We start from the raw sequence: 20,399 nt of genomic DNA on the forward strand, positions 1-20,399 counted from the left end.
CTGGTTGGTGAAGGCCTGCACATTGAGAAGGTGGACTGGTTGGTGAAGGAATGCCCACTGAGAAGGACAACTGGTTGGTGAAGGACTGCACACTAAGAATGTGGACTGGTTGGTGAAGGACTGCACACTGAGAAGGTCGACTGGTTGGTGAAGGACTGCACACTGAGAAGGTGGACTGGTTGGTGAAGGACTGCACACTGAGAAGGTGGACTGGTTGGTGAAGTACTGCACACTGAGAAGGTGGACTGGTTGGTGAAGGACTGCACATTGAGAAGGTGGACTGGTTGGTGAAGGACTGCACACTGAGAAGGTGGACTGGTTGGTGAAGGACTGCACACTGAGAAGGTGGACTGGTTGGCGAAGGACTGCACACTAAGAAGGTGGACTGGTTGGTGAAGGACTGCACACTGAGAAGGTGGACTGGGCTGCACAGTGGAGGCTTCACACAACTTCACCTCAAGGTTTCTCACCACATTTTCATTAGCACCTTCACTGATTTTTACTCCAGAAAATTATTAGAGGAAATACACTTGTGAAGGTTTGTTCCTTTCTGATTGTCTGCCACAACATCTTTGTAACATGTGCTGGTGTTCTTGCTACCAGACTCGGGTGCTGGAGTTCTTGCTACCAGACTCGGGTGCCGGTGTTCTTGCTACCAGACTCGGGTGCCGGTGTTCTTGCTACCAGACTCAGGTGCCGGTGTTCTTGCTACCAGACTCGGGTGCTGGAGTTCTTGCTACCAGACTCGGGTGCCGGTGTTCTTGCTACCAGACTCGGGTGCCGGTGTTCTTGCTACCAGACTCAGGTGCCGGTGTTCTTGCTACCAGACTCGGGTGCTGGTGTTCTTGCTACCAGACTCGGGTGCCGGTGTTCTTGCTACCAGACTCAGGTGCTGGTGTTTTTGCTACCAGACTCGGGTGCTGGTGTTCTTGCTACCAGACTCGGGTGCTGGTGTTCTTGCTACCAGACTCGGGTGCCGGTGTTCTTGCTACCAGACTCGGGTGCCGGTGTTCTTGCTACCAGACTCGGGTGCTGGTGTTCTTGCTACCAGACTTGGGTGCTGGTGTTCTTGCTACCAGACATCTGCGGTCCCCTCCAAGGTTTCTCATTGTTATCCCATTGGGTTGAGTTTTTCCTTGCCCTGATGTGGGATCTGAGCCGAGGATGTGGTTGTGGCTTGTGCAGCCCTTTGAGACACTGGTGATTTAGGGCTAAATACTGTAAGTAAACATTGATTGATTGATCGCTCTGCTACACGGGGCCACCTCAAACTACCTAACTAAGTCCAAAATACGGAGCCCAACAGTTCCCAAATGACTTCTACGTGTCTGCTGGTTTGTTTTTGTTAGTTTTTTTCTAATTTGATGACGACTTGTCGTGCAAAAGCAGCGCAGAAAACCAAGCGTGCTACTGCTGCTAACCCTAGGAGCTTTTTCATTGGACAATAATAACTTGGAATAGTCACTGATGCATCTTTGTGTACACTTTCTTCTACTTGAAGGCCTGTCAACTCTGATTTGTTGCCACATTATGTTCTTACTTAGTGCTTCATTGATGTACTATAGAATGTCAACAAAATGTGTAACTCATCCTTAGTTTATTTAGTTTTTAGTGCAGATGCTTTGCATGTCAAAAGATGCGTTATCAATCGAGATCAGAATGATTCTTCTTTTCCAGCTTGGAATGATCACAAATAAGGAAGCAGTAATAATAGAAATAATACAAATGCATCTTTTTTTTACACCAATTACATATAGTACCGATGCGTACCGGTATCGATGAGGAATATCGACAATGGTATCTGTATAGTTTAAATCCTAACAATATACACTATATTGCCAAAAGTATTTGGCCGCCTGCCTTGACTCACATGAAGTTGAAGTGCCATCCCATTGTAACCCATATGGACCTTTATGGACCTTGCTTTGTGCACAGTCATGTTGGAAGAGGAAGGGGGCCGCTCCAAAGGTTGGGAGCATGGAATTGTCCAAAATGTTTTGGTATCCTGGAGCATTCAAAGTTCCTTTCACTGGAACTAAGAAGCCAAGCCCAACTGCTGAAAAACAACCCCACACCATAATTCCTCCTCCACCAAATGTCACACTCAGTTCTCCTGGCAACCTCCAAACCCAGACTGGTCCATCAGAAATGTCAGGACTGGATTTGTTGCCCAGGTGGCATCCTATGACAGTTCCACGCTGGAAATCACTGAGAGCGGCCCATTCTTTCACAAATGTTTGTAGAAACAGTCTCCATGCCTAAGTGCTTGATTTGATACACCAAGTGATTTATTTACATTTATTGATTAGATTAGGACACCTTAAGTGATCTCGTGAGACGTGTAGAAACGCCGACTCAACACCAAGCCAAACCGGAGTCAATGAAGAGAACGTTGTTGTAAGCTTGATTACTTTTGACATTTCTTCATGGACAAGATGGTGAAAAAGTGAAAAAACAAAGAGACACAAACACATTTATTGCATCTGTACATGTTTGTCTACTATGACATACAAAATGCAAGTGTAATGTCCCACAATGTCCAGCAGAGGGAGACTCCCGTCTGCCTGAATTACTTGAACACGTTGTATCTAATTCGACAATTCTATTCAACATATCGGCACTATTACACTTTTTCAACGTGCCTGACATGTTAACTTGTTAACGACAACTTACGACATTGCTTCTTCGCTACTTTGTGTAGGATGACTACAGAGGGCAGTGTCACGCCAATTTTCTTCCCATCACAAAAACCTTCCTAACCCCATTTACTTCCGGGGTCATTTCCGCTTACGTCAGTTCCTCTTACGTCATTGACAGCGATCGATAGCACTTCGTTTGACTCTTTTTTTTATAATACAGCGTTAACAAAACTTCTGAATTATCAACAATAATGTTGATTTAAAGTACAGACATTTAACATTATATATTAATTAATATTAGTGAAATGTTTCAACAATAATGTTGATTTAAAGTACAGACATTTAACAGTATTATATATGAATTAATATTAGTGAAATGGTTTCAACAATAATGTTGATTTAAAGTAGTACAGACATTTAACAGTATTATATATTAATTAATATTTTTTGCACGTTACCACAAAGACAGAAGTTCGCAGCACTCCGCTTGAAATGTTGCGAAGCCTGCTGGTGTTTGACATAAGTCCCCTGGGACACATAAAGACGAATATCATCCAGTGACACCAACATTTTCAGGAGATTTGGATTTATCGATCGCTGGCAATGACGTGAGAGGAAATGACGTAAGTAAGAGGAACTGACGTAAACGGAAATGACCCCGGAAATAAATGGGGGTTAGGAAGGTTTTTGTGATGGGAAGAAAATTGGCGTGACAGCTGTAACACGTACGAATACCGGACGTCAGCAACAGGAAGTAATTTAGCGGAAGTGACATCATCTAACTGCCGTTTACCGATTATTAAGAAATAAAAACAACTTTAGCTCCAAATTAAAGCATTGTAGTCAGTATGAATGTCTTTGCACATTGTACAAACAATACAAAAGTATTATCAATTAATTATGTAAAGAATATTAACATATTGACTTCAGGACCATAGACGTGTTCTAAGGGTACTGTCACTGGAGCTCTACTGCCTACTGGCGCTGACGAGACGCGGGGCCGCCATCTTGGAGTGGTGATCCGCTCCACTCAGTGCAATTCATTTGGCAGGAGCAATGATCTGTCAGCGCATTTAATTCATCTTACCTCACTGAATACCACTGATTTTCATCCGCTTTTTTTGTCATACGTGTAGCTATGATAAAGGACACATGTTTTATTATTCATAGTTTGCTTAACAGTAATAGAATATTTTTATATGCTAGAAGTGACCAGATCAAAACTGGGAATATAATCCCAGAGAAGGGGGAAAAAAACGGTCAGCTATTTTTAAGTTGAAGAAACAATATGATTAGGTTATATATACATGCTACATAAACAATGTATGAATACATTAGATATCTATACATCTTATAGACTTAACTGTCAGTTTAGGCTGCTCGCCGGCTCCTCATCACCACTTCAAGATGGCGGCCCAATTTCTCGCGTCATAGCAGCCAATGCTGCGTCTACTTATAACATGTCTATGTTCAGGACAACACATCACCTCGTTCTCATCATTTGGATGGGTGGCCAAATACTTCTGCCAATATAGTGTACATCCCTACTCGAGTTGTAAAGTGTACAGACTTTGGGAGGCAGTTTTCAAAAAGATGTATGTCACACAAAAGCGTTTCAATAATAATAATGATCTACGTTTTGTTTCATTTTTGCGGGTACGTCTATTGTTTATTGGCCTTTATGCAACCTCCGTACCAGACGGTGGCGAACATGAGCCAAAACCAATCCGGAAAAACAGAAAGCCGAAGAAGGTCAAGGTGACGTCACGTCCGGTTAGGTCAGTAGCCGAAGAAGAAGAGGTCAAGGTGACGTCACTTCCTGATAAGTCAGTAGCGGGAAGTTTGCTGCTAGTCACCGCAGCTTGGATCTATTTACGGTTTGTGTACAATTCATCTTCTTCTCGCCTAATGTTGACAATACCACTTTTTACACTTTGATGGGCAACTAAATGAATGCTAAATGTCATAACTTGAAGTCCGGTGCTCATTGCTAATAAGCTAGCTCCCGACACAACTTGGTAAAATGTTAGTTTTTTGAAGTGTTTGCTTGCTTTTGAGAACATGCCTATGTAGTATGATGGAAGCTTGTTTTAAAATGACAGTTAATGAATATTCATTTCCCTACTTGCTATTTTCAGGCTTAAAATAAGTGCGTTCACCCCGGAAGTGCACGACTGTTAGTGCCAGTACCCGGATGTTGCACTCAAAACGACCATAATAGTGTGCCTGTTGACACATACATTTATTATGCAAGTATGTGTGTAAGATTAAAAAAAAACAATTGATTTACATAAAACCAGTATTAAGACGATTCCAGTGAGACAAGAATCATTTTTCTGTGATTAATTATAAGAACCGGTTAAAAAATGCGCTAATTTCTAATACAAAGTCAACGGGGTCCAAGATTTTAGGTGTGACCTTTTTGTTGAAAATGTCATTATTTTCCTAATAACTACCCCATTTAATAAATGTTTGCATCACTGGAAAGCCTGCTAAAAAAGAATAAAGTGGATTCACAGTTATAGTGCATTTTTAGTTGATTTAATTCACAAAATGAGCATTGGAAGTGTAATAATAATAATAATACCTGGGATTTATTTTGCGCTTTTCTAAGTACCCAAAGTCGCTTTACATGTTTTTTAAAAACCCGCCATTCATTCACACCTGGTGGTGGTAAGCTACTTTCGTAGCCACAGCTGCCCTGGGGTAGACTGACGGAAAGTTTGCGTGAACATGACTAGACTTGGGAGTCACATCAGAACGACCAGGAAATCGTCGGGTCCCAAAAAAATCAGTGTGCGAATGTCTGGTTCAAACACCGAACTATCTTATTTATTCAAGACAAGAAGAAGGAATCAGGCAGAGACAGAGTTAAATTTTGCTCATGAGGAGAGACGTATTGGGCTGTACACTCAGTTAGTTTCACACTACGCTCTAAGGTACAGTCCCACATGCTCCTCTATTTATTCGGGAGGTCCCTAGTAGGGCTGCAACTAACAACTAATTTGATAATTGATTAATCTGTCGATTATTACTTCGATTAATTATCGGATAAAAGAGACAAACTACATTTCTATCCTTTCCAGTATTTTATTGAAAAAAAAACCCAGTATACTGGCACCATACTTATTTTATTTTGATTATTGTTTCTCAGCTGTTTGTAAATGTTGCAGTTTATAAACAAAGGTTTAAAAAAAATAAATTAAAGAAAGTAGCCTCTGCGCATAGCATAGATCCAACGAATCGATGACTAAATTAATCGGCAACTATTTTTGTAATCGATTTTAATCGATTAGTTGTTGCAGCCCTAGTCCCTAGTTAACATCACTGAGGCTGCTTCTGAAGGGAGGGGTAATGCAAGCAGCCCCAGTAGACATAATACGTGATTATTCAGAATGCAAATGTGCTAACGCTCGTGATTTCGCCCTGTCTCTGTTTTATCTGCGTTGAGGTACTCGATGTCCGTCCTCGGCTGTCAGCAGGCAGGGTCTGGAAACAAACTGCTGCTGCGAGGCAACTCGCAATGGGAGATTACAAGTTGTGCCTTTGCACAGATAGAAAAGTACAACTTTAGCACAATTGATAATAACTATAGCAACGGCCTTTAAGCATAAGAGTTGTGTGATAACTTATACATAATTATTCTAACAGCGAATCGGCCAATGTAAAAGATATTTGGCAGACTCACAGAAAAATATAGAACTCATATTAGAATAGGGATTCAGATAGTGACAACTTACTCACTGTAGATGCATGAAAATCACACATGGTACGGTTTAGGAAGCATAAACAGTTTTAGTTATATTGTGAATCTTACAAACGTTGCTTGAATGACGAATCCATACGAGTAGAAACACTGTAGACAGCAAGAAGAGGAAAGCACTAAATGGAAGGACACTGCAGCACTTGCAGTGAGTGAACTAGTTTAAAAGATGGCGCCATGTCACAAACAATAACACACCGTTTTTTTTTACTATTTGTCTTATGGCCGTCAGCGAGGAAACATCCATAAATTAGCTGCCCCAATTTGTAAGCTGCAGGGTCCAAAGTGTAGCGTCTTCTACTCTGGAATGTACAGAACGTATTCGAAGTTCTTTAAAGCCATATTATTTGAGTGTTTATTAAATAAGTGTATTTTCCCTGGTAGAGAATAATGACATAACATCTACTTGTCTTTTGCAGATGCCCCGCAAAGCTCCGACGGCAGGAAAAGGCAGAGCTCCGGCCAAGCGGAAGCTGGCAGAGGAGTTTCCACCAGGGGAAGTACTCACAGATACTAGAAAGAACCTGTGGAAGCTTGGTGCTCCCATTGGCCAGGGAGGATTTGGGGTCATATATTTGGGTAAAGTTGATCTCACGTATTCATTTTGTAGCAACAGCTTAAAACCCGACTTTTAATTCATCCTTTGGTTTTAGAAATGAAAGTTAAAACCCTCCTACATTATGTTTAATATACATTTTCTTCACTGATTAATCATTTAATGAACACATAAAAGTCCGACTTGGGCAAGACAAAAGTGTTACACAGAGTAATATGACATTTGAAGAAATAATGGACTTAAAATACAAAGTTAGGTTTCATAACATCAGTGAATTAAAGGCCTACTGAAATGATTTTGTTTTATTTAAACGGGAATAGCAGATCCATTCTATGTGTCATACTTGATCATTTGGCGATATTGCCATATTTTTGCTGAAAGGATTTATTAGAGAAAATCGACGATAAAGTTGGCAACTTTTGCTCGCTGATAAAAAAAAGCCTTGCCTGTAGCGGAAGTAGCGTGACGTCACAGGAGCTAGTATTCCTCACAATTCCCCGTTGTTTACAATGGAGCGAGAGAGATTCGGACCCAGAAAGTGATGATTACCCCATTAATTTGAGCCAGGATGAAAGATTCGTAGATGAGGAACGTTACAGTGAAGGACTTGAGAGGCAGCGATGGACGTATCTTTTTCCGCTCTGAGCGTAACTTAGGTACAAGCTGGCTCATTGGATTCCACACTCTCCTTTTTCTATTGTGGATCACAGATTTGTATTTTAAAGCACCTGGGATACTATATCCTCTTGAAAATGAGAGTCGAGCACGTGAAATGGACATTCAGTGCCTTTTATCTCCACGACAATACATCGGCGAAATGCTTTAGCTACGAGCTAACGTGATAGCATCTTGCTTTAACTGCATATAGAAACAAAAGAAATAAACCCCTGACGGGAAGTATAGATAGAAAATCAACAATACTATTAAACCGTGGACATGTAAATACACGGTTAATGCTTTCCAGGCTGGCGAAGGTTAACAATGCTGTGCTAACGACGCCATTGAAGCTAACTTAGCAACCAGACTGCACAGAGCTATGCTAAAAACATTAGCTCTCCACCTACGCCAGCCAGCCCTCATTTGCTCATCAACACCCGTGCTCACCTGCGTTCCAGCGATCGGCAGAAGGACGAAGGACTTCACCCGATGCGTTTGGCGGCCCGGAGACGTAGGAAGTCAAGGTGAAGTCGGCGGCTAGCGCGGCTAGCGCGGCTAGCGCTCCAACAAAGTCCTCCTGGTTGTGTTGCTGTAGTCCGCTGCTAATACACCGATCCCACCTACAACTGTCTTCTTTGCAGCCTTCATTGTTCATTAAACAAATTGCAAAAGATGTCCAGAATACTGTGGAATTATGAAATGAAAACAGAGCTTTTTTTATAGGATTCTACGGGGTACCATAACTTCCGTTACTCTGACTTCGTCACGCGCATACGTCATCATACCGCGATGTTTCAGCCGGATATTTCCCGGGAATTTTAAAATGTCACTTTATAAGTTAACCCGGCCGTATTGGCATGTGTTGCAATGTTAAGATGTCATCATTGATATATAAACTATCAGACTGCGTGGTCGCTAGTAGTGGCTTTCAGTAGGCCTTTAAGTGGTGACAGTGTTGGCGCTAATGCACTTTTTGTGTCTTTTTACGCATTGAAATCAGAAGGGACATTTCCGGAAGTCCGCAGGTACCCAGGATGCAGATTTTAATTTTTGTTTTACTTTACATACCCTACCTTCTCTGGGTCAAAATTCCAGTTTACTTGTTTTTTTATCGATTATCGCTTTCTGTTGGTGTTTTGTTTATATTTTCCGGGTCAAATTTCCGTCCCCGTTTATGGCCTTTTTATTGGTCGTCTTCAAAGTAATGAACTTTCTGGTACAATTTCTTAAATTTTGATTCGCCGAAAGTTTTCTCAATGACAAATACTGCCTGAGTTTGCACTGGGACAAGTTTAGCGCGAAGGGGCTGTCAAAAGAAAGACTTGATGGTAAACACTAAGGTTTAACTTCATCCTGTGCCGTGGCTCCAGTAAATGACTTGTTTTAGTCGTTGAGTCCATGGAAACTTCACTTTTATCTCCCTCTGAAGCGACATCGTTCCAGGATGGGGACAGGCTAGCTGTTAGCTTCAAGCTAAGCAGCACCCGACCAGAGCAAAAACATAGTTTGCAGGTCAACATAAAGGTGAAATGTCATTTAGAAAAAGTTGCAATGTTAACTAATAAAATAAAGCTCTTTTTTTCCTTTCAAACTGTCATTGCTCAAAACATAATATTGAATCAAAATCAATGTTATTATGAATGATTGACCTATCCAAGGCTCCCATTACGTCACATCAAATATTACACTAAGAAAAATGTTTTTGGTGGAATATTTAGCATATTTTGCCCACTTGGATGAGAGGCCAAACTTCCTCTAAGACAAACCAAACAGTCCAGAATGCCCTGAGAAGTGTCAAAGGTAAAACTAAATGAACGTGTGGGAAACTCTCAGTAGATTTAGAGCACAGGTGTGAGGGTTGGACAGGTGAGCTAATAGGGGAGGGGCAGAGAGTGGTCATGACATGCATCCATTGTCTATGTATAGGGATGTCCGATAATGGCTTTTTGACCATTATCCGATATTCCGATATTGTCCAACTCTTTAATTACTGATACCGATATCAACCGATACCGATATCAACCGATATATGCAGTCGTGGAATTTACACATTATTATGCCTAATTTGGACAACCAGGTATGGTGAAGATAAGGTACTTTTTAAAAAAAATAATAAAATAAGATAACTAAATTAAAAACATTTTCTTGAATAAAAAGAAAGTAAAACAATATAAAAACAGTTACATAGAAACTAGTAATTAATGAAAATGAGTAAAATGAAGTGTTAAAGGTTAGTACTATTAGTGGAGCAGCAGCACGCACAATCATGTGTGCTTACGGACTGTATCCCTTGCAGACTGTATTGATATATATTGATATATAATGTAGGAAGCAGAATATTAATAACAGAAAGAAATGGGGGCAGGGAGGTTTTTTGGGTTGGTGCACTAATTGTAAGTGTATCTTGTGTTTTTTATGTTGATTTAATAAAAAATTTTTTTTTTAAAACGATACAGATAATAAAAAAACCGATACCGATAATTTCCGATATTACATTTTAATGCATTTATCGGCCGATAATATCGGCAGGCCGATATTATCGGACATCCCTATCTATGTACAGTCAAAATGAACTAGTCCGCTCACTCCGTTAGTTCAATTAGTTTGGCCCACACTATCTAGGGTCAAAAAACAAAAGTTAATATTCCATGTTTAATTGTAGTTTTAGCTGAGAACAAAAGCAAAGTAAGACATTGTAAGTTTGAATGCATTTGATGATCTTGCTGTCTGACGACGTTCAGAAATGGCTCCCAAAAGACTCAAAAAGACCAACTTTGAATGAACAAAATCAAATAAGTAAAAACTCTACAACGATGCCCTGACTTTTGTCGTATAAATCACTTGAATTTTTGATATGTTTCTCTTTCTAGCTGATGAGGATTCTCCAAAACCTGTTGGTGGTGACGCTCGCTTTGTCATCAAAGTGGTAAGACTCAACTTTCTTGACATTATTGTAAAGTGAACTTACGACTTGGTCTCTATTTTTGAACTGGGATTGCATCAGGTGTCCATCAAATGTCGTACTTACGCTCATTTATTATTTACGTACTGGCTACACTCTTTGTTTGCCGAAATGCAATACAAGCTAACATTGATGCCATGATTACGGGCCGGATCATTTTAGAATAGCTTTTTTCAAGTGGTGATGAACTACAAAATGTTGTCATTTCCTGGATTGCTACAGGGAGCACTTTTTGCTGCTGTTGGCACTGATGGGGAAAGTGTCTCCAGGCTCCTATTTAGTATGATGGCTAGCCGTGAGTCCTGCTAATGGGACTCCCAGTTCCTGCCGCTGAAAACTACCCCCGCAGCATGATGCTGCCACCACCATGTAGGGATGTTATTGGCCTGGTGATTGCTGCAACGCTGCATTCATCTTAGTCTAGTCAGGGAGGTGACCAAGAACCTGGTGGTCACTATGTCAGAGCTACACCATTCCTCTGTGGGGACAGGAGAAGCTTCTAGAAAGGCTACCATCTCTGCAGCAATCCACCAATCAGGCTTGCATGGTAGAGTGGCCAGACTGAAGCCATTTCTTAGTACAAAGTTTGCCAAAATGCACCTGAAAGACTCTCAGACCTTGAGAAACTAAATTCTCTGGTCTGGTGAGACAAAGATTGAAGTCTTCGGTGTGAATGCCAGGCCTCATGTTTGGTTAAAGTTAAAGTACCCATGATTGTGTGTGGGTGGCAGCATCATGCTGTGGGGATGGTTTTTCAGCGGCAGGAACTGGGAGACTAGTCAGGGTAGAGGGGAAGATGAATGCAGCAATGTACAGAGACATCCTGGATGAAAAACAACACTTCCCATCCAACCTGATGGAGCTTGAGAGGTGCTGCAAAGAGGAATGGTTGAAAGTGTCCATAGATAGGTGTGCCAAGCTTGTATTCCAAAAGATTTGAGGCTGTAATTGCTGCCAAAGGTACAAGAGACGTCCCGAACAGATCCACCCCAAAACCAAACTTAACATGTACTTTGTTTCTCCACAGGAGCCAATTGACAGCGGACCACTTTTCTCTGAGCTCAAGTTCTACATGAGAGCAGCTAAACCTGAATCAAGTGAGCCAGCTCAGAAATGAGATTGTGTGTATTGTTGCGTTGACCAGCATTCCTCCAATGGGGAATTCAAATTGCTAGTCTCTCCCAGATTCTTTTCATGGCAATAAGCTGATGTTTATATTCAATCAACAGGCAGTAGTTGGTATTTTGTGGTTCATTCTCCAAGCTTAGAGGACAAACGTGAGACCAATCTAGTACCCCAGCGTTCCCCAGCCCGGTCCAGATCGGTCTAGCTCGGTCTAGCTCGGTCTGCCCTCCAACTCCCGTGATCTTCCCTCTGTCCCTCGCCCCCACTCCCTTTGTTTAGACTACTCCGAGTTATCTCTACTCTGACACATTCCAATCTAGAAGGCCAACACCTTACTATGAGACTCAAAAGAAGGAAGAATACTAGCTATTCTTTATATGACTATAGGAGTTTAGAAAGAAGTAACACTTAAATATGGATATGATTCTGATCTGCTGATCTGGACCGGGCTGGGGAACGCTGGGGTACTAGATTGGTCTCACGTTTGTCCTCTAAGCTTGGAGAGTAAACCACAAAATACCAACTACTGCCTGTTGATTGAATGTAAACATCAGCTTATTGCCATGAAAATAATCTGAAAGAGACTAGCAATTTGAATTCCTCATTGGAGGAATGCTGGTCAACGCAACAGTATACATTCCACTGCAGTACCCAACATGCTTGTTGCCCAACTGTGTGTACCGTATTTTCCGCACCATAAGCCGCACCTAAAAACCACAATTTTTCTCAAAAGCAGACAGTGCGGCTAATAACCCGGTGCGCCTTATATATGGATTAATATTCATATTTATTTTCATAAAGTTTAGGTCTCGCAACTACGGTAAACAGCTGCCATCTTTTTTCCCCGTAAAAGAGGAAGCGCTTCTTCTTCTACGGTAAGCAACCGCCAAGGTGAGCACCCGCCCCCATAGAAGAGGAAGCGCTTCTTCTTCTACTGTAAGCAACCGCCAAGGTGAGCACCCGCCCCCGTAGAAGAAGAAGCGCGCGGATATTACGTTTCATTTCATTTGTGTATTTCTGTAAAGACCACAAAATGTCTCCTACTAAGAGATACGCGTACAAGGTTCCACTGACTTTTGATATTCATGTGAACCGCACTGTGGATACAACGGGAGCACGTACGGTGAATATTCGCACCACAGGGAATGAGAAGTCGTCCTACTGTGGTTCTAGCTTGCCATGCTAACGGCCAGAAACTTCCACCCACGGTGATATTCAAAAGGAAGACCTTGCCAAAAGAGAACTTTCCAGCCGGCGTCATCATAAAAGCTAACTCGAAGGGGTGGATGGATGAAGAAAAGATGAGCGAGTGGTTGATAGACGTTTACGCGAAGACACCGGGTGACTTTTTTCACGCAGCGCCGTTCCTGTTGATCTACGACTGCATGCGCGCCCACATCATCGATTGTGTCAAAAAACAAGTGAAGCACACCGAAGAAGAAGAATTCGAGGGATTTGTGGATGAGTAATAACTTCAGAAAGTGAGCTTTAAATGTTTGGTTTGTGTGTCGTGTGACACTAACGTATGAGCAACGTTGAGTTATTGATGTTGCTATTGCTCTGCACTATTTTGAGTGTTACTATTTTTGTGATTGCACATTTGCACATTACATTTTGGGAGTGAACAGAGTTGTTAGAACGCTGGTTTGTAATATATTATTAAAGTTTGACTGACCTATCTGACTGTTTTGTTGACATTCCCTTTAGCGTAGCGTAGGTGCGGCTAATGGCACGGGGCGGCTAATAGGTAAACAAAGTTTTGAAATATTCCGTTCATTAAACGTGCGGCTAATAACACGGGGCGCCTTATGGTGCGGAAAATACGGTATACATTCCACTGCAGTACCCAACGTGCTTGTTGCCCAATTGTGTGTATACATTCCACTGCAGTACCCAACATGCTTGTTGTACATGCTCGCCCAAAGGAGCCGCTAAGTTGGCTGGTCAGAACTTGGCAAACCTGAGTATTGTGTCATATGTAGGAAGGGAATATTTCCTTCTGGCATTTATTAATAGAAGAAGCACACATGGATATAGAATAGAAATAGGGAAACAGTAAGGGTGGCCCCTATATACAGATTTGCAGCCTTTTGGAATTTGTGGCCATGTTGATTTTTTGGCCAATACATGTTTTATCTAGCCTAAGTAAGAGAAACAACAATGATGCATTGTTTTTGTCAACAGTCATGATGATGTAATAATTAATGCATAAATAACTAAAAAACCTTCATCTATTTGCCAATAATAAATCCCCACACTAGGGACCATTTAAGACTGCGTGGGTTCCCTCCGGGTACTCCGGCTTCCTCCCACCTCCAAAGACATGCACCTGGGGATAGGCCCCGCCCACCTCCAAAGACATGCACCTGGGGATAGGCCCCTCCCACCTCCAAAGACATGCACCTGGGGATAGGCCCCGCCCACCTCCAAAGACATGCACCTGGGGATAGGCCCCTCCCACCTCCAAAGACATGCACCTGGGGATAGGCCCCGCCCACCTCCAAAGACATGCACCTGGGGATAGGCCCCTCCCACCTCCAAAGACATGCACCTGGGGATAGGCCCCTCCCACCTCCAAAGACATGCACCTGGGGATAGGTTGATTGGCAACACTAAATGGTCCCTCGTGTGGGAATGTTGTCTATCTGTGTTGGCCCTGTGATGAGGTGGTGACTTGTCCAGGGTGTACCCGCCTTCCGCCCGATTGTAGCTGAGATAGGCTCCAGCACCCCCCCGTGACCCAGAAGGAAATAAGCGGTAGAAAATGGATGGATGGATGGATAAATAAATAATCAGAGAGACGTCCTTTGGGATGAAACGTCTCCGTCTATTCCTTGGTGGTTAATTTCATTGAAGTTTGACAGTTTGTGTTGACTTGCAGTAAACGAGCCTACTTTGTGCTTTCAAGCTGACATTTCTTTTGTCTTGCCTTTGCAGTTAAGAGCTGGATGAGCAGCCATAGTTTGAAGAGTCTGGGCGTACCCAGGTACTGGGGCTCAGGTATGCACGAGAGAGGAGCGAAAAGGTAAGACCTAATACGGGATCAATACCATACCTTTTTACCATTGGGTACTTGTGAAGATATTTATTGCAAGTATTACAAAAGTTTTTGCAAGCCTATAATGGTTATTTAGAACTAATTTAAAGACTTCTTTAAATGTTGTTTGTAACAGACTTTTATGCTATTGATTGAAAGCTAAAAACGTTATGACAGACCGCCTTAAAAAAGGGATGGAATTTTACATTTTCTACTGAATGAGACACCCAGAAAGTACATGACAATAATGTGGGATTTACAATATTAACTATGAAGCATAAAACACTGAATATTGACAACATATGAACGTCGATCCTCTTTTACTTCTCACACCCCTTCACGATCTACATTATTTACAATCAAGCGAAACACAACGAAAATGCAACAAACACGGCGAAATATGAACGTGAAGAGTAAAAAAACCCACCTACAATCTGATATAATATCACTTTTATTGCAGAACTTTGTTGTAAAAAATCTCCTTCCACGTCTGTCCCTGACACCCACATTTCAGTCTCTAGAAACACTCTGTGGAAACACTCCACACCCACACTGCTTGGTGCCTCGTGGCTTACATTACAATAGAAACTAATTAGATGACCATAGTAACTAATTAAATGACCATAGTAACTAATTAGATGACCATAGTAACTAATTAAATCACCATAGTAACTAATTAGATGACCATAGTAACTAGTATATCATGCAAAAGCGCCGATTTCAAGCATTGAAAGACTTAGTATAGTTGAAGACTTCCGGTCATTAGAAAACATGAGTGCACATCATAATGGCAGCTACACTGGGAATGTCTGGCGGGCCAGATTGAAAAGCTCAACGGGCCGGGTGTGGCCCCCGGGCCTTAATTTGCCCAGGTCTGGTTTAATAGATACAGTGCTTGGAATATTCCACTCCTCAATATTTGACGATGTTCAACATCCCACAAGATACATTACAAATAAGTACTTACCAAATATACTAAAGCAGGGGTCACCAACGCGGGGCCCGCGGGCACCAGGTAGCCCGTAAGGACCAGATGAGTAGCCCGCTGGCCTGTTCTAAAAATAGCTCAAAGAGCAGCACTTACCAGTGAGCTGCCTCTATTTTTTAAATTTTATTTATTTACTAGCAAGCTGGTCTTGCTTTGCTCGACATTTTTAATTCTAAGAGAGACAAAACTCAAATATAATTTGAAAATCCAAGAAAATATTTGAAAGACTTGGTCTTCACTTGTTTAAATAAATTCATTATTTTTTTTTACTTTGCTTCTTATAACTTTCAGAAAGACAATTTTAGAGAAAAAATACAACCTTAAAAATTATTTTAGGATTTTTAAACACATATATACCTTTTTACCTTTTAAATTCCTTCCTCTTCTTTCCTGACAATTTAAATCAATGTTCAGGTAAATTTATTTTTTTTATTGTAAAGAATAATAAATACATTTTAATTTAATTCTTCATTTTAGCTTCTGTTTTTTCGACGAAGAATTCTTCAAACTTATTATGATTAAAATTCAAAAAAATTATTCTGGCAAATCTAGAAAATCTGTAGAATCAAATTTAAATCTTATTTCAAAGTCTTTTGAATTTCTTTTAAAATTTTTGTTCTGGAAAATCTAGAAGAAATAATGATTTGTCTTTGTTAGAAATATAGCTTGGTCCATCCATCCATCCATCCATTTTCTACCGCTTATTCCCTTTGGGGTCGTGGGGGCGCTGGAGCCTATCTCCGCTACAATCGGGCGGAAGGCGGGGTACACCCTGGACAAGTCGCCACTTCATCGCTTGGTCCAATTTGTTATATATTCTAACAAAGTGTAGATTGGATTTTAACTTATTTAAAACATGTCATCAAAATTCTAAAATGAATCTTAATCAGGAAAAATTACTAATGATGTTCCATAAATTATTTTTTTTATTTTTTCAAAAAGATTCGAATTAGCTAGTTTTTCTCTTCTTTTTTTCGGTTGAATTTTGAATTTTAAAGAGTCGAAATTGAAGATAAACTATGTTTCAAAATTTAATAGTCATTTTTTTCGTGTTTTCTCCTCTTTTAAACCGTTCAATTAAGTGTAAATATCATTAATTATTAATAATAACGTAGAGTTAAAGGTAAATTGAGCAAATTGGCTATTTCTGGCAATTTATTTAAGTGTTTTGAAACTGGTAGCCCTTCGCATTAATCACTACCCAAGAAGTAGCTCTTGCTTTGAAAAAGGTTGGTGACCCCTGGACTAAACCATGCAATAACCCCATGATATGAGATCTACAAATATCTGTACCTTCTTGTATATAATATAGAACTAAGCTGCAATTGATGCCATCAAGGTGTGTCGTCCTGTGCAGTATTGCATTCATGGCTGAAATGACAAAGACCACCTATTACCTAAATTTTACAACGTAGAGGCACTCTGTGTTCAGCCAACTGTCCAAACTAGATAAGTGTCAGAGCACTTTTAAAAATGGCTTGATATAAAACTATGCACTCTTGTTTTCAGAAGACTTTTGAGGGCACCGTTATGAAGGCTTCATTGAATATGTGCAATCCTACTAATATCTTCTTGATAGTGCTGTGAATTTGAAGCATGATTGCAGTTGTGTATGCAAAAGGTGAACCTGTCCAACCCTCCTGGCAGGTACAGGTTCATGGTCATTGACAGGCTTGGCACAGATCTTCAGCGCAAGTTGGAGGAAAATGGAAAAAGGTTCCCCAGAAAAGTGGTTCTGCAAATTGGTCTACGACTGGTGGGTTTCTTTCAGTTCTAGAAAATAAGAATGTCTTCATCTGACCCACATCATGATTTGTTTCACACGTGAAAGGAATATTTTTGAATACCTTTTTTTATTATAAAGAAATTGTCTAGATATAAAGATGCTCTTTTTGCATGAAAAATGTCCGGTTGTAGAGAACATTCTGGTTTGGCAGCACTCACACCCTTATGCAGATGATTTCTGCCTTAACTGACAAAATCTCAGAGTTGGCCAACATAAACAGTCAAATATGAAATGCGGAACGTTGCACAATTGATGTAACGTGACTGAAATACTGTCATGGTAAGGAGAAGGAACATTCATCTGGGAAAATGGTGTTTACTTGCACTCTGCATCCTTTCCTGTGGAGAACCCAAACACACCTTTCTTTTAGAGTCTTGATTACTTCCTGCTCGTTTTACACCTTCAGGTACAGGAACCATATGAAAACGTCATATCACAGTTATTTTGACCAAAATTAGTGAAGGTTATCATAATTATCTCGGAAAGTGTTGAAAAAGTACTTTTTACTCACACTGAAATCTTTTGACCAAGTTGTTTTTTCAAAACATAACTAAAATAGACAGACTTTTAGAAAACCCACTATTTTGCATCTTCACTGAAAGTGTTTGTCTTAGTATTTTATCTTTTAGCTAACGTATTTGACTATATATTCTAAAGATCTAACGTTTAGAGAACATTAGCAAAAATGCCACGTCATTACCGACCTTAAAACCCGATAAATAACCATCCAAACAGCGCCAACAATACTCCATTTACATTTTGTGACCTGCATTTTAACAATACATTAGCAGTATTTGTATTATAAGTGCTAACCCTAAGGACCTACCTTTAGCAGGGCATTGTCACAGAGAGGTAACCTCCTTATGCTGCTGTAGTGACCTCATCGGCTGGTGAGCTCGTGAAAAGTTCATTCTCGATAATAAATCATGCCTCTCATCTTGATAGCAAGAAAATGTGGACATACATTGAGAAGTTGGTACATTTTGACAGCCAACTTAGATCCGGAAATGGTAAAAAAAAAGACCTGAAAAGACTTTGTTCCACTGCCTTTTTTCCTTCGCAAGGATTGTGAGTCATTCCTCATCCAAACAGGAATATATCCACATCTTAACAGTCAGCATCCCAGTGAGAGCAGACATTGTACACTAATGAAGTTTGTTGGTTATGATTCCGTGTGCAGTGAGTAGTGGTAATCAGTGTGCAGTGAGTAGTGGTAATAAGTGTGCAGTGAGTAGTAGTAATCAGTGTGCAGTAAGTACTAGTAATCAGTGTGCAGTGAGTAGTGGTAATCAGTGTGCAGTGAGTAGTAGTAATCAGTGTGCAGTGAGTAGTGGTAATCAGTGTGCAGTGAGTAGTAGTAATCAGTGTGCAGTGAGTAGTGGTAATCAGTGTGCAGTGAGTAGTGGTAATCAGTGTGCAGTGAGTAGTGGTAATCAGTGAGTAGTGGTAATCAGTGTGCAGTGAGTAGTGGTAATCAGTGTGCAGTGAGTAGTAGTAATCAGTGTGCAGTGAGTAGTGGTAATCAGTGTGCAGTGAGTAGTGGTAATCAGTGTGCAGTGAGTAGTAGTAATCAGTGTGCAGTGAGTAGTGGTAATCAGTGTGCAGGGAGTAGTGGTAATCAGTGTGCAGGGAGTAGTAGTAATCAGTGTGCAGGGAGTAGTAGTAATCAGTGAGTAGTGGTAATCAGTGTGCAGGGAGTAGTGGTAATCAGTGTGCAGGGAGTAGTAGTAATCAGTGTGCAGGGAGTAGTAGTAATCAGTGTGCAGGGAGTAGTAGTAATCAGTGAGTAGTGGTAATCAGTGTGCAGTGAGTAGTGGTAATCAGTGTGCAGTGAGTAGTGGTAATCAGTGTGCAGTGAGTAGTGGTAATCAGTGAGTAGTGGTAATCAGTGTGCAGTGAGTAGTGGTAATCAGTGTGCAGTGAGTAGTGGTAATCAGTGTGCAGTGAGTAGTGGTAGTCAGTGTGCAGGGAGTAGTGGTAATCAGTGTGCAGGGAGTAGTGGTAATCAGTGTGCAGTGAGTAGTGGTAATCAGTGTGCAGTGAGTAGTGGTAATCAGTGTGCAGTGAGTAGTGGTAATCAGTGTGCAGTGAGTAGTGGTAAATAGTGTGCAGTGAGTAGTGGTAATCAGTGTGCAGTGAGTAGTGGTAATCAGTGTGCAGTGAGTAGTGGTAATCAGTGTGCAGTGAGTAGTAGTAATCAGTGAGTAGTGGTAATCAGTGTGCAGTGAGTAGTAGTAATCAGTGAGTAGTGGTAATCAGTGTGCAGTGAGTAGTAGTAATCAGTGAGTAGTGGTAATCAGTGTGCAGTGAGTAGTGGTAATCAGTGTGCAGTGAGTAGTGGTAATCAGTGTGCAGTGAGTAGTGGTAATCAGTGTGCAGTGAGTAGTAGTAATCAGTGTGCAGTGGAAAGAGGGTGAACGTTGTGATGCCTTTTTTAAATGAATACGCCGCCGTATGCTTGAAATGATGAGTGTGTAAATATTCCATGCTGTTATGAATGTGCTGGTTACTACTTTACATATATACTCACAGCATGTATATATTAGACTGGTTACTACTTTACATATATACTCACAGCATGTATATATTAGACTGGTTACTACTTTACATATATACTCACAGCATGTATATATTAGACTGGTTACTACTTTACATATATACTCACAGCATGTATATATTAGACTGGTTACTACTTTACATATATACTCACAGCATGTATATATTAGACTGGTTACTACTTTACATATATACTCACAGCATGTATATATTAGACTGGTTACTACTTTACATATATACTCACAGCATGTATATATTAGACTGGTTACTACTTTACATATATACTCACAGCATGTATATATTAGACTGGTTACTACTTTACATATATAC

At 40.7% G+C, this 20,399-nt stretch overlaps 1 protein-coding gene across 2 annotated transcripts in view; it reads left to right on the forward strand.

Annotated features, from left to right (window-relative positions):
- The first annotated feature begins 273 nt into the window (after positions 1-273).
- LOC133640722 (serine/threonine-protein kinase VRK1-like) overlaps positions 274-20,399 on the forward strand; it is a 38,761-nt gene continuing 18,635 nt past the window's right edge. The window contains exons 1-6 of one of the 2 annotated variants that reach the window (XM_062034294.1): positions 274-461; positions 6,822-6,981; positions 10,486-10,541; positions 11,605-11,674; positions 14,640-14,727; positions 17,375-17,483. In XM_062034294.1, coding sequence (XP_061890278.1) covers positions 6,822-6,981; positions 10,486-10,541; positions 11,605-11,674; positions 14,640-14,727; positions 17,375-17,483 — 483 coding nt within the window. In that variant the 5' untranslated portion in view covers positions 274-461. Of the gene's footprint in view, positions 462-4,365; positions 4,517-6,821; positions 6,982-10,485; positions 10,542-11,604; positions 11,675-14,639; positions 14,728-17,374; positions 17,484-20,399 lie in introns of those variants that run through there. The other variant, XM_062034293.1, reaches the window with a different exon arrangement.

This window comes from Entelurus aequoreus, linkage group LG23, assembly GCF_033978785.1.
Source record: "Entelurus aequoreus isolate RoL-2023_Sb linkage group LG23, RoL_Eaeq_v1.1, whole genome shotgun sequence".
In the NCBI taxonomy this organism is placed as follows: domain Eukaryota; kingdom Metazoa; phylum Chordata; class Actinopteri; order Syngnathiformes; family Syngnathidae; genus Entelurus; species Entelurus aequoreus.